The 15309-nt window shown below is 36.8% G+C and overlaps 1 protein-coding gene across 4 annotated transcripts in view; it reads right to left on the reverse strand.

The window, feature by feature from the left end:
• Positions 1–5273: 5273 nt before the first annotated feature.
• The window catches only part of PRRG1 (proline rich and Gla domain 1), a 94393-nt gene continuing 84357 nt past the window's right edge, over positions 5274–15309 (reverse strand). For all 4 annotated transcript variants that reach the window (XM_010334831.3, XM_074391830.1, XM_074391832.1 and 1 more), the window contains one exon: positions 5274–6730. In XM_010334831.3, the coding sequence (XP_010333133.1) occupies positions 6248–6730 (483 nt within the window). In that variant the 3' untranslated portion in view covers positions 5274–6247. The remainder of the gene's footprint in view (positions 6731–15309) is intronic.

Consider the following 15309-nt stretch of genomic DNA (forward strand, 5'->3'; position numbering starts at 1 on the left):
CAACAACAAAAACAAAAAGCCATTCAAAAGTGGATGAAGGATATGAACAGAACACTTTTTCAAAGAAGACATTTATGAGGCCAACAAACATGAAACAATGCTTATCATCACTGGTCATTAGAGAAATGCAAATCAAAACCACATTGAGATACCATGTCACACCAGTTAGAATGGCGATCATTAAAAAATCTGGAGACAACAGATGCTGGAGAGGATGTGGAGAAAAAGGAACACTTTTACACTGTTGGTGGGAGTGTAAATTAGTTCAATCATTGTGGAAGACAGCATGGTAATGCCTCAAGGATCTAGAAATAGAAATGCCATTTGATCCAGGAATCCTGTTACTGGGTATATACCCAAAGGATTATAAATCATTCTATTATAAAAACGCATGCACACGTATGTTCGCTGCAACACTATTTACAATAGCAAAGACCTGGAACCAACCCAAATGCCTATCAAAGATAGACTGGACAAAGAAAATATGGCACATATACACTATGGAATATTATGCAGCCATAAAAAATGATGAGTTCATGTCCTTTGTAGGGACATGGATGAATCTGGAAACCATCTTTCTCAGCAAACTGACAAAAGAACAGAAAACCAAACACTGCATGTTCTCACTCATAGGTGGGTGCTGAACAATGAGAATACGTGGGCACAGGGAGGGGAGCATCACACACTGGGATCTTTTAGGGGATGGGGACTAGGGGAGGGGCAGCAGGGTGTGGGGAGGTTGGGGAGGCATAACACTGGGGAGAAATGCCTGATGTGGGTGATGGGGGGATGAAGACAGCAAACCACCATGGCATGTGTGTACCCATGCAACAATCCTGCAAGATCTGCACATGCATCTCAGAATTTAAAATACAATAAGAAAAAAAAGAAAGCCGGGCGCTGTGGTTCACACCTGTAATCCCAGCACTTTGGGAGGCCGAAGTGGGTGGATCACCTGTGGTTAGGAGTTCAAGACCAGCCTGACTAACAAGGGGAAATCCTTTCCCTACTAAAAAAATACAAAAAAATAGCCAGGCGTGGTGGTGGGCACCTATAATCCCAGCTACTTGGGAGGCTGAGGCAGCAGAATTGCTTGAACCCAGGAGGCAAAGGTTGCAGTGAGCCGAGATCATGCCATTGTACTCCCGCCTGGGCAACAAGACTGAAACTCCATCTCAAAAACAAAAAACAAACAAAAAATGGTAACTTTTTGTGCTTTGTGCTGTTGTTATTAGGGTTTAGGGAGCCTAAAAAAAAAAGTAGATAAAGTAAATAAAATTACTGAGAACAGAATGTACAACAGAATGATACAAAGTTTAAAGAAATGGCAGGTGATAAGAATTACAGCAGAAAGGCAAGCACTGAGGCCAGCCAGAAAGCTAATGGTGTTTTGGTCAACTCATAGCCAAAAAAACAGAAGACCCAAAACAGCCCTCACTTTTTGATGTATTTAGGGAAGGGAGTTAAAATGATTAAACACAGGTCTTGCCCTCAAAGAGCTTTAGGAATGTAGAAAAGTCTCAGAGAAAACAAGTAATTGAATTTAAGGAGGGCTTAGAGTGTGAAAGAGCAGCTTTGGATCCTCTAGCTTGAACTTTTCTGAAATATGTTAAAAGCATAAAAGAAAAAAGAAAAGTCACATCCATATGGCCACAGCCACGTATGAACTTTTAAAAAGTTTAAAAAGTTACCTATTATGACAGATGTTAGAATCATGGTATCTTTAAGGAAGGGGAATGAGGAAGTCTTCTGGAGTGCCAGGAATTTCTTGATCTAGGTTTTGGGTTTTATGATTGTAGTCATCAATGTGTAAGTTATATAACCTTTAGAAATTACTATACATTTTTAAAAGTACATTTTAAAGACTATTGGACAACTCTTTGGGGACTTATGCTTACAAAATGGACACTTAGACTTATAATTTATATTTAAAATTCATTCTTGAATATGGAGTAAATAATTTTAATTCTTTTTTAAATTTTTTATTGCATTTTAGGTTTTGGGGTACATGTGAAGAACATGCAAGATTGTTGCATAGGTACACACATGGCAGTGTGATTTGCTTTTTACCATATCAACTCATATTCACATGTACTTGGTTAGTGACATGACAAATCTGCTTTTAGTCTTTGAGGTAGCTCTACACATGAGAAAATGTCCTTTAGTCACAATGTTTTCATCTTGTGCATTCTTTTCAAATGAAAGCTGTTTTGCTAAGAAACAACCAGCTCCTTGGTGTCTATAGACAACACCACTCCCAGGACTGGACAAACTACACTATGCAGGGAGCTCAGTCTATTCCTTTGGAGCAATTGTTTCCATTTTGTATCATGCCAAAGTCTTTCAAAAGTAGTATAGAAAGTTCTTCCTCATGCTGAGAACACTCTCAGGTTTTGATCAGATGATTTCTGTTGTTTTTACTGAGCTATATTCCCTAAATTCACAAGAAAAAAAGAAACATAACCATTTTACCTTATTAAAAAGAACATAATTAATAAGAACATATGCAGCATATTTAACACCTAACCATAATATGATTAACATATGGCAGAAAAAAATCTCTTGGGTTTAAAAATAGCTTTATTTAGCATACCAAAAACACAGAAACATAAGAAAGACCCTACCTAGTATAAACATAAAAATAGTTAAATACCATAATTTAATGTAAACCAAGCATCTTAAACTGTGAAATATTATAATAAAATGCATACTATTTACACAGAGCCAAGTTAAAGCTACCTCCACAGTTACTGGATCAGATCATCAATCTTGAAGTCATGATGAGTAATGAAACAAAGACAACATCTTTATCTGTACTGGTCAATAGAAAAGAAGAAATCATTATATTTACTTTAAAGAAGTATAATTTATTATGACATTTAGAGCAGGGAGGCAGAAAGTGCCAGTTCTAGGATTCCAGACACAACTACTGCACATGGAGGCGTGTAAACCATTCCACAGGAAGATCATTGAGCCTGTTCTTTTATTTAAATGCAAACTGGTTGATTCAATTCAGTTACTCATTAAGAAAGGTACTAAATATATTCTGTAAAAATAAACTTTTTAAAAAACAATCAAAGGTGAATATAGTATCAATCAGGTAAGAAAGGCAAAAGCATAAAAAATATATGTTATTTCAAACAAACCCCTTAATTTTAATGAATGCTAAGAAACTCAGTTTATAAAACCAGATGGGGTAGCAAAAGGTATTTTAAAAAATATAAAAGCCAAATCAAACTCAAACAAAACAAACCCAAGTTAATGTTTCTTGAAGACAGTGGTATTTTGCTTATTATATCATTATCATGCAAAAGCCACCATCAGATCTGTGGCTGATAGAGCTATTACTGTGAAGTAGTATGTTATTTAACCAACAGTCTAAAATGCTATAGTCATTGGTCACTTTAAGCATTTGGCTTTTTAGCTTCAAACATCAACATTTATTCTGATACTGCAATTCAGGTGTCTCTAAAAGGCAGCATTAAATCCAATATCAGGAGTTTAAAGTATAAAATAAGGTTGCTAGAAATCATACTTAGTAACAAAATATCCTGCTCCAGTGTCTAATCTTGTACTTCTAAAACTTTTGGTCTCTGGACCCCTTTATACTCTCAAGATTTATTGAGGATCTCGATGCCAAAGTGCTTTTGTTCATGAGGTCTGTATCTATCAACATTTACCATACTAAAAAAATCCTGAAAAATTTTAAAGTATTAACTTATTTAAACATAATAAACCCATTACATGCTAACACAAATAACATTTTATGAAAAATAGCCATAGTTTCAAAAAGAGAAAGAGATTTGTGAGAAGATGGCATTGTTTTAGATTTGCAATACTCTTTTTGAGATAGAATGAAAAGACAACGTCTTCAACATTATTATAAAAATATTTTGATCTTACAGTCCCCCCGAAAGGCTCTCAAGGAACCCAGGGGTCCATGGGCCCATGGGCCATACTTTGAAAACTGCTGGTCTAATCTAAAGCCCGACATTAATGACAAAAAATGTCCACACAAAAGGTGTCTTAATTTTCATTTAAAAATAAACAAAAAACTCGCACATACATACACAATTCGCTTGATCAAACACTCCCTACTTTAGCTTTAAAGTAGGGAGTGTTTGATCTTTTAGAAGCCAAAGATTGATGTATACTCATGGCAAAACTAAAAATGTCATTTCTGAGACCAGGGTGAAGATATAATCAATCACTTTTAGTCCATGAAAGCTACTAAGCCTATTACCTAAGCACAAATGCCTTAGTTCCCTTTCCAACACTTGCTTAAACCTGTTTGTGCTGTGTGGGCTATCATCTTTCAGTTGGCACAGTTTCAGTATAGACCAGAGCATGGCAGGGGTTCTCTAACAGCTCATACACTCAGATTAGGAATATGTTACCCATTTATGGGGCAGCCTGCTCTGTTTCTCACTATGTGAAAGCTCTCATACAATTTAGGAAAACAGAGGGAAAAATTTTCCTTGAAGCACAATGACAACATTACGAATTTGATGTAGATAGCTCTTCACATTTTACAAACTTCTTATGTATACACCATCTCATTTGATCCTTGAAAAGCCCTTAGAGAAGTGCAGGACAAGTGATGTTATCTCCATTTTAGAGTTGAGGAGGTTGAGGGTCAGATATGGTTCTTGTTCAAGGTACAGTTGGTGGCAAGTATGTGATGGAGGGAGATCTGAATTCAGGTCATCTAACTCCTACTTCAGGATTTCCCTCAGTGTTCCTTCTTCCTTAGGTTCCAGGGCAGGATTGGGGGAGGGGTCCATAGGGATGGAGCTAGAAGCAGCAGGAAATGACACACCGGAAACCTGCATTCCTTCTGCCTGCCTCATCAATCATTTTATCCAACGCTGAGAAGGTTTGGAAGTGGTACAAATGTTTCCTTGAACTGACCTAATGAATTTGCCATCAGTGCATACAAAATGAAACTTTATGAAACAACTCTCTTGTTTTCTTTTATTTCTGAGCCAGCTTATGTTGGCAATCCATTTACAGCCTGTTCCCTCTGCTCCAAGAAAAGAGTAAGAACCCTGCAGTTAAAAAAATACCTGATGAAAATACAAAACGAAGTAGCAACAATGATGAGATCTGTGTGGGGCTATTACTAGATTTAGTGTGCACCTAGCATAACATGGACTTCATAATCTTCTAGCAATTGGAGGGCAATATAAAAATCACAGTCATCATCTAATGGAAAATTACCTCCTAACAATCTTGAGGCAAAGACATCAGCCTATATAAAAACATTAAGAAAATAATTTCAAAAATTTTATTTCAACGAAACTCATAGAAGGGCTTGAAAATTCTGTAGGAGAGAGTGTAGAATGTACAGTAAAAGGCAATAAAACAGTGAGAAGATTATTACCATCTATGAGTAAAGGAGTAATGGGTATCTATTCCCTGTCATTAATCCACACATATATCCATTTTAGAAGTTATTTCATTGCCAGGAAATCTGTCTCATCAAGATGTTAATATACACTGCAGGAGATATTCAACATGCTAAGAAAACACTGTTTAATTTTTGAAGTGAGAAGAATGGTCAAGCAAAAAATAAATCCCTATTACAAAACAAGCCGAATGGCACCAATGACCTTATTGCTATCTGCTGTAAGCAAGTTATTACTAGCTTATGCATTATTGCTCACACACACTCTTTCTCTTTCTGAGATATTTATAACATCGAGAATGACTATGTGTAATTTTTTTCTTTTTAAGGTAGATGGAGAAATGTCAAATTAACGAAAGCCAGGAACAATTAGAAAACATGCTAACTACATTCTGTTTGCAAAAATTTGCAGCATGTCACTGGCTATTACACAAATTCTTGGTACCCTTGTTTTGCAATTTTGGTGAGTAATGCTCTCTTTCCAGGTGATTTAGGTAGAAGTTAATGGATTTTTAAGACAGCTTTATATATTCTGTGTTGATACATACACATGTATATATGTTTATAAACATATACACTTCCATGTATGTCTCATCACATCACAGAAAGACCCCATTAGTATGTTTTCCCTATTCATATACTTCCCCTAGCAAAAATGAGTATGGATAATGATTCCATAACAAGAAGCAAAACTAAAGAAAATAAAACCAGAAAGTGTGAAGTGGTATGCTGTAAGAGTCCAATAAAATATGTCAATGAACATTTATGTAGTGGTAAAGTGCTAGAAATTTCTTTCATTAGTATTTTAAAAATGATTAGAGTAAAAAGAGGTTTGTAGCTTCATTTGACGGTGGTGACCACAGGCACCATAGGAATGGCACTGGCTGAGTTGGAGTTGACTATGTCCTCATACTCCGGGGGTGGGTCTAAATGAGGTTCTGTTTCACTCCTCCGCAGGTTCACCTGGCCAGTGGCTTCCTCATAGGTTGGTGGGGGATCACAATTGGACAGGCGAGTAGAGACGGAATCTGAGCGCCCAACTACGTATCCCAGAAAGCCTGGAGACAATCCACTGCTATCAAACACTTCATCTGGTGGGGGGCGTGGGGTGATATTAAGGTGCTGAGGGAAAGGAATGTGGCCTTCAGTCACTGTCTGTCTACGAGTTTTGTTTCTTAGGAAGCATCTCCAGATTAGGAAAATGACAAGGAGGATAATGAAGAGGCCAAAGATTAATGGAAAGGTAAGGTAAAATTGAAACCAGTCACTTCCTCGGTTACTCTCCCCTTGTTGCGCTTTTGTGTAGGTGCTCCAAAACTCCTTCTGAAAATACAATACAAAATAAATAGAAAATCAGTATGAATAAAAGATGGAAAATACCAGATGAATAAATGTCTGGGTTCAATGAACATAATGAACAAAACCCAAAACCAAATTTGTTGAATCAAAGGACCTACAGTCTATATTTTCCATGTGACAAGAAATTACAAATACACTATTGTGCTCATTCTGCATCCTCCCTAAAATGCTCAGTCACAATCCAAGAGTGTTTTTTACAACTTGGAGTTATTAATACTTTCAGCTATGACACTTTAGAGGGAAAAAATAATAAGGCTTTTCCCCTTTACTAATTATACCAACTAATTTACTGTTAAAATGTTAAATATCGTCAATTTGCATATTCAACTACAAGATTCTCATCACATGATCCCTATCATCATTAATAGTATGTACGAGTTTAGTCTGTTGTAGTCTTTCAGTGCTCAAACACTCCAGAAACACCTTGTTTTTCAATGGTTCTGTTTGGAGTTTCTTGCCACCAGACATTCCTCCTCAGCTCCCTCTCCACTCCCAAAGTTTAGCACACAGATGTTGACAAAAGGTCAAAATTACATATGGTTCCTAGGAGAGACCTCAGACTAGTGAGAAAACCGCACTAGGTTACTTCTAAACCTGGACCTTAATCCCAAATGAAAATTAGTCTAGTAGTTCAAGACTTTAATGAATGTAGGGGCAATTATTTAAAAGACAGAAAGGAAACCTGACCCAATTACTACTTATGAAACCTGGGCAAGTAACTCCTTAAGCCTCCATTTTCTCACATGTAAAATGGGATAATACAAACTACCTTATAGGCTGTCTGTGCATTAAGTGACATAACATTTTTAACATGTCTAATTAAGTCCCTGGCATATAAACACTCAATACACATTAGTGATTATAATTAATTGGATATATCATAATCAAATCTCTGCTTCAGAATGACTGATTACATATCCCTTACTTTGATACAAAGACCATCCTCAACTGCAATGCTACTGATTACATTTATCAAAGTGCTTTTCTCACAATCATATTTATTTGCAGGTATTACAGGTCACAGATAATATCTGAAATGCCTGCCATTTCATGTTATTCGATTATCTGGCATCAAGAGAGGGAACCCTTGGAATGCAAATTGGAAAAAGAAGAGTCAGGGAGAGGAGTTAGCTCACTGCACAAATGGACAAATAGAGGGAATTGGACTACATCTGGAATTCTGAACTCAGATGTCCTATGGGGGCATCGAATCTACATAAAACACCAAATCTGGTCCAAACTAATACTATGGGCACTAAAGCTTCTTGTTTTACAGTCATATATTTTACTTCACTTAATCATATAGCCTTTTAAAGTACCCTGTGGTCATAATAATGACTCCTGAAGGAGATCGCTGAGGTACATTATTGCTCTAACATTCGGTAATTCCAAGAGGAACTGGACATGTTGTAAGAAATATTATATGATTAAAGGCTGTACAGGTTTGCAATGAATTTCACCTAAAAATCCAGATGAAAATATGCAAGATTCAATACTAAAATAAGCCCAAAGTAGAAAAAGTAGAGTCTGGATACAGCATTCATCTCAGGATAATATCAAAAGCTGAAATTGTCAAAGGACTCATTTGCTTCACTAATATTGAAATATATTCACAGGTAAAAACTATTAAATATAGATGTATGAAGACTTTTTACACAATAAATTTGCTGCTAAAATTGCACATTATTAACTTTCTATATAACGGTCCCTTTTAGGATTGAAAAAACTTAATTATATAAAATTTTACTCATGTAAAAACAGCAAAAATGAAAATAAATCACTTGGAGTTCCATTATAAAGATATAAGCAGTATTCACATTTTGGTTTACATCATTTAAAAAATGTTTTACATCTCTTTCTCCCATACACTTGCCAATCACAGTTGTACTCCTAAAAAATAACAGTCTTACAAATTTGGAATCAAACTGCACTAAGTAGAATAAATGAGACTTATCAAGTATCTGATCCATAGTAAATTTTCCTTTATCTGCAGGTGAGACTTTACCCTCTCTCTGCAGTCTCTCAGATCACCACTTCCTCTTAATCTATTTCAATTATCCCAAAATACCAATAAATATATCTGAATTAAATAATTATATGATGCTAACCTTAAATAAATCCAATACAATGTGGCTCTTTTATATTGTTCACATTACTTTGGAATATCCAAACATTAATCTACATGAATCTTTTTTGCACGCCTACTTGGATAATCCAGTTTCTCCGTTTTTTTTGGAATTCTAGGAAGTAAAACATTTTTAGACTAATTTTTCCCCTTTGGTAAAAAGTTAAAGAAAAATAATTGCACATTTATTTTGAATGGATAAAAACACAGCTTAGGCAAAAACTGAATTAGTAAACCAGATTTTAATTATACACATAGTAACTTAATTAATCCTTAACACATCAAATACTATAGGCTCTGTTATCATCGCCACTTTGCAGATGAGGAAATGGAGGCTCAGAGAGGTTATATAATGATAAAGTCAAGGTCATCTAAACGTTGGAGCTGGGATTTCAACCCAAGAGGTCTGGCGCCAGTGCAAACCAACAAGCAATCTGCCCTGATGCAATTCGGAACCAGTTTGGCAACTTTCCTAAAATTCAATCTTCCATCATTTTCAATACGTAGTCAAAAGCGAGCTGCTTCATTTTATAGATTAAATACTTTCAATTAAGGAAACAATGATCTGAATAAAAACACAATGACAGATTTATTTATTTGGAAAAGAGACCGATATGTCCTTGAGGGTCAGAAGAAAATTCACTTGAAATCAGTTCTAATAATTATAATTTGAACAAATAACTTCAGATTATGTTTCTGTAAGCTATTTACGCAGTTCTTTTTATTTTGAAATCAGCAGTAAGGTATTTAGAATAAGCAAATGATTTCAAGACTTGGTAGAGCAGTGCTTTAGAAGCATTTAACATTAGTGGCTGGCAATAAAATGTGGCACAAACGTGTGTTCCTAAACAAGAATTACTATCATAATTGAATCATTTCATACTTTTATAGCACTCTTAAGCACAATGTAAAAGACTGAATGAAGAAAAGAGTCATTAAAGAAACTCCATAGTTTTCACTCAGGATAAAATTAAAGAAGTGATAAACACAATCTGGAGCTGCCACAGAGGTCTGACAACCATTTCAAAGGAAGAGCCTCAAGAGGTAGATGTTTCATCCTGTGAGCTGAGTGCTAGAACAAAATTAAGTAGGTGTAAGATTCTTACAAATAATATTTGTTTTACTTTTATTAAATATGCGCCTTTTTGTTTTGAATGTTCTCACTGCCATTTACAAACAGAATGTGAGTGACTTGAGGCCTTCATAATTGCAAAGACAAGTTTTACGATCTGATTAATCAGCTTAGAACCTACATAAGAAGTGAATTTGTATTGCTGAGGAGGGCCTAGCAGCATTTATATACACGCTGTCCTAGAGCTTCTCCCTATCCTTGAAGGAGAATGACATTAAAGGGAAGGAAGGACCTTAGGAGACGAGGGACTAAAAACAAATCCTAACTACAAAAGCTGCCTTGTTGAGAGTAGAAGGTAGAAATATCCCCCAAGTTGGGAGGGCCCCTTGAGCCCAAGAGTTAGAGAGAAGCCTGGGAAACAGGGAGACTCCAGCTCTTTAAAAAGTATCTTAAAAGATATATTTTGTATACTTTCTTCAAAAAGTAAGGTATTATCTTGAAAACTGTCAGTAGAAGATGGACAAGTTAACGGGAAACAACATAATGCTGAGCATGATAAGCATCAATTCAATTTACTACCAGTTGAAGATGATATGGCTGGGGGAAGACCAAAGGTTGGTGGCATGCTGTTTCATGCTGGGCACTATATTTTGCAAGGTGGCACACAAGTTACATAAAGGAAACTCATAATTTAGATGGAATTATTTAGAAACAGTTTTGGTTTGGATTCAGGACACTTGAATGGAACTGAGCAGAAGAATAGAGTCTGGAGACAGGGAGCTTTCACTTCAGCTTGTGATTGGTCACAGGCCAAGTCTTCATTTGCATAGGGTGTAACTCAACTTTAGCCTCCAGCTGGTTGCAGGCCAAGTCTTCATTTGCACAGGGTATAACTTCACTTCCTGGCCTCTGACTAGTTACAGGCCAGGTGTTCATTTACACAGGGTGTAACCAACAGGAAACCTCTATATGGTACTTAAACCCCAGAAGATTTTGTAACCAGGGCTCTTTAGTCACCTGCTTTTTCAGCTTTGTGGAGCATACTTTTGCTTCAATACATCTATGCTTTCATTGATTCGTTCTTTTGTTGCTTTGTTTGTGCATTTTGTCCAAATCTTTGCTCAGTATGTCAGGAACGTGGATGATTTGTCAAGACCCTTCACTGGTAACAGAACCAAAGTAGCTGGGGGATTGGTACCTGTCCTGATGTAATAACCAAAAGGAGGAATCCCAAGTTCCAGAATATCACTAGTGACCAGTATGTAAACTGACTGCTAAAAACTCATTCTTTCATATTATTAAGGAGAAAAACATAAGGTACAGGATCCTGTGGATTATGTTACTATTTGGTATATTTCCATGCATGCGTACTTCTCTATAAAACAAAAGTTTGTAAATGCTATGGTATGGATGAGGTTTCTTCTTGCTAAAACTCATGTTAGAAGTTAAATTACCAGTGTGGCAGTGTTGAGAGGTGGGCCGTAGTGGGAGGTGTTTGAATCTGGGGTGGCACATGAATGTCTTTGTGGCCTTCTCACTGTAGTCAGTGAATTTTTCCTCTGGAGAGACTAGCTTAGTTCTCACAGGTATGGATTAGTTTCCGAGAGAGTGGGTTGTTATAAAGGGAGGCTCTTCCTCAGGTTTGGTCCCTCTTCACATGTGCCTACTTCTATTTTGACCTTCTCTGCCATGTCACCACAGAGCACAAAAGCCCCCACCAGAATATGAGCTGATACCAGCCCCATGGCTCTTGAACTTCCCAGCCTGCAGAACTATGAGCTAAACAAATCTCTCTATAAATTAGTCTCAGGGAATCTGTTCTAGCAACATACAAAACAGAGGAAGAAAGAAAGGATATACAAAAAACTCCTAAGTAAGGTTACCTTTCAGGTTGACCTGGTATGGAAGACACTTGAGAGCCTGAAGACAGGGACATGAGGAAGGCTTCATCACGTATCATCTTATATGTTTTACTTCTGAACATTATGTAATGTATTACTTCTTCCAACACTTAAAGATATGTATTACTTCTGGGAAGTCAACAGGTACAGGTAACCCATTCTAGAATCCTGACTATGAATTACAGGTTGAGAAAGCAGCCAGTTAGAGATGCAGACGAAGTTTAGGGACCTGTGTAAATTTGATTTATTACTAGGAATAGGACACATTGTTATACACTGTCCCCCTCAAAAAAAAATTCAATGTTGCCTTAACAAGGATGAAGAAGTAAAATGGCTGTTGGCTAAGTAACCAAAAGTATTTTCTATACTTCTCTTACACGGATGTGCTATATTAAATCATTATCATCTTAGGTTAAATTAATACAGTACATTGCTTTTGTTTATGCTACATGTTGTATGTAAAAGGGAAATTATGCACCAAATTGCAATGAACATATTGGAGGTATAAAGACAATTGCACATTTAAAAATATTTGGTAGTATTAGGTAAAATCAGGGCTTGTGATAAGTTACTATACAATGGTATTGGTAAACATTTTTTCTGTTAAGAGCTCCAAAGTTTTTAGACTTTGTAGGACATACAGTCTTAGTCTTACATACTAACTGTACCTTTGCAGCATGAACCCAGCAACAGGCAATATGTAAATCAATGGCCATGCATCTGTTCTAATTAAACTTTATTTACAAGAACAGATGGTGGACTATATTTGGCTTCTAGGCCATATTTTTCCAACCTGTGTTTTGAAAAAACAAATGGATTGCCAATTTATAAAACAGAATGATTAAAAGTGTGCACATGCATTTATATGTATGTGGAACATAACGTGTATGTGTGTGGAACATAAACAGAAATGAGAAAAGGTTTCCAAGTCTTTTTGGATATTTGTCAGTTCAATAATTGTTGTTGAAGTTACAGTAAGTTTTTGGTGTTTTACGCAGTAAATACATGGGGGCATGATTGAGTAAGTTCATCAAGTTCAAGCATCAGTATTATTGTTCAGTATCCTAGGTTATCCTAAGGTACAGCTAGGATAGAAAACCAGGACGTTAAAGCAGTGTTTCAACAACTTCGGTGTGCGTACTCATCACCTGGGGTCCTTTTAAAATGCAGACTCTAATACTGTCGCTCTGGGGTGGAGCTTGAGATTTTGCATTGCTAACAAGCTCTCAGTTTACATTGTTGCTCTTGGTCCAGAGCAAACTTTGAGCAGCAAGATGCTAGTGCTGGTTTTCAATGTCTGGGATGACTAGGTCCTGCCCCAGAGACTTATGTATTTGATCTAGGCACTGAAATTTTTTAAAACCTCTGCAGGTGATTTGAATGAGCAGAAAAGTTTGAGAACCTCTATGCCAAGCATCATGATGATTTATTGATTTTAGTTATGATATCAGTGGCCCTAATGCGTTCCCTTTTTCTCATTTTCTTGCTAAGCCCCACCTAGCCATTTTTCTCCTTTTCAGCTCCAAATATCCACATGAAGGTGTGGATCTGGGTTAGGACTTCATCCTGTTGCTCTTATCCATATCTGAGGAGTAGGAGGAAGCTCTGAATGGAACTAGGAGGCTCAGGCAACCTGGGATTGGGAAGAACAAGCACAGTGTACTAGGGGTGAATTCAAGGGAAAGCTGGTTGAGACAGAATTGAGGGGGATTGCCACAAAAAGCTATCACAACAGAACCTGTCCCCAGTCTTCAGCCTGAATGTGGGACAGCAAAAACAGCCATGTACCCTCCTGAGTCCTGGTGGAACCTGACAACCAAACCATTTTCTAAGGGTTTTCCCATCTCTGTATGCAGTGTGACATGATGGGTAGAAATATAAGACAGACCCCCAGTGCTAACGTATACAACTGAAGCCTTTCCCCCAAAGGATACATAATACAAATGATCTTTGAAGTGAGTGGAGGATGACGGTGATGATGGTGAAAACTCACAGCTACCACATAATGTACTTAACACCATGCCAGGTATTGCTGTAAGTGATTTACATAGATTATTTAATCTCAGCAACGTAATGAGGTTGATGGTTTTATTATCTCTATTTTATATATGAAGAAACTGAGGCACAAAAATGTTTAATGACTTGTCCAAGTCGAGTGGCTAAGTTGGGATTTGAACCCAGGCAATCTGAAGTTAAGAAACCACTGTAGCAAACTCTCTCTCCAAAATATGAAAGCAAGAAGCATCCTCACTGACCAGATGGTTTTAAAAAGGTAAGCACTCACAAAGAGATGGTCCCCTTGTTCGTCCTCATATCTAGTAGAGAAAATGTATGTATGATCTGAGACAAAGTCACAGACAAAGTCATTTTGTCCAAGAGAGGAGAGAGATCCTCAAATCAGGCAGATAAAGAAATACAGTGAGAAGACCAAATTAGACTTAGAATAGTAAAGGGGCAAGAACAACTTCTGGAAGCTTAAATGATCATAATCCTCATTTTTAAGAAAGTGTTAAAATACAGTTATCAAATAAAGTAATGATCGTATAGCTAAACTTCTTCATATTTTACTACTGTTCAAACCAATCAGTGTTAGAAAAATCGAGCTACAGATGTAACTTTGAATACTGCATATAAAACCTGTAATTTTTATTTTTTATATAATAATCTACATGTAGCACTAAAGGAACATAACGTTTCAAGTAGTTTTTCAGAAACATGCAATCTAAGGTTTATATACAAATTTCATCTGTTTAGGTAGAGAACAGACTGAAAGATGTGGCAGGAGTTGTCAAAGGAGAAAGAAAAAAAAACGTAGGCTTACATCACTACCTGTTGTCTAAGGAATCTCTCTTACTGGGAAATAATTACATTCTATCCATAGTCATAAGACAAGATGAAAGAACTCTTCTCCACATCTAGAAAGGAGAAGCTAGAGGTCACACTGACATCAGCACAAGCTGATTTGAAAATACACTGGGAGCCATGGTCTGAACAAGGTAATGGGCAGGTGGGTCCAGAAACTCTCCGGGTGTTCACACATCTCAACTATCCCCTAAATGTTAGCTGCCCTGAGCTTGGGGATGGATTTGTCACACTCTCTTACACTCTTTTTCTGATGAGCTCATCCAATCACATGACCTCAGTATCATCTATACAATGTCTCCCATAGATACATTTCCAAATCTGACATTCATTTTTCCATCTACTTGACTGATGTTTCCACCTGGGTATCTAATAAGGATCCAATACTTAACATGACATATATTCCGTAGCCCTCTACCCTGGGTGTCCCCACTGCAAATGTCCTGAGGTTAGTAATAGCAACATCAACACAGATCCTCAAGATCAAACACCAGAACTTAGATTATTTTCCCTATCTCCCAGTCCTCGCCTCCTGTCCATGAGAAAAACTTGTCACTTTATCCAAAATCCATCTGGAACCAGT

This window comes from Saimiri boliviensis, chromosome X (assembly GCF_048565385.1).
Source record: "Saimiri boliviensis isolate mSaiBol1 chromosome X, mSaiBol1.pri, whole genome shotgun sequence".
In the NCBI taxonomy this organism is placed as follows: Eukaryota; Metazoa; Chordata; class Mammalia; order Primates; family Cebidae; genus Saimiri; species Saimiri boliviensis.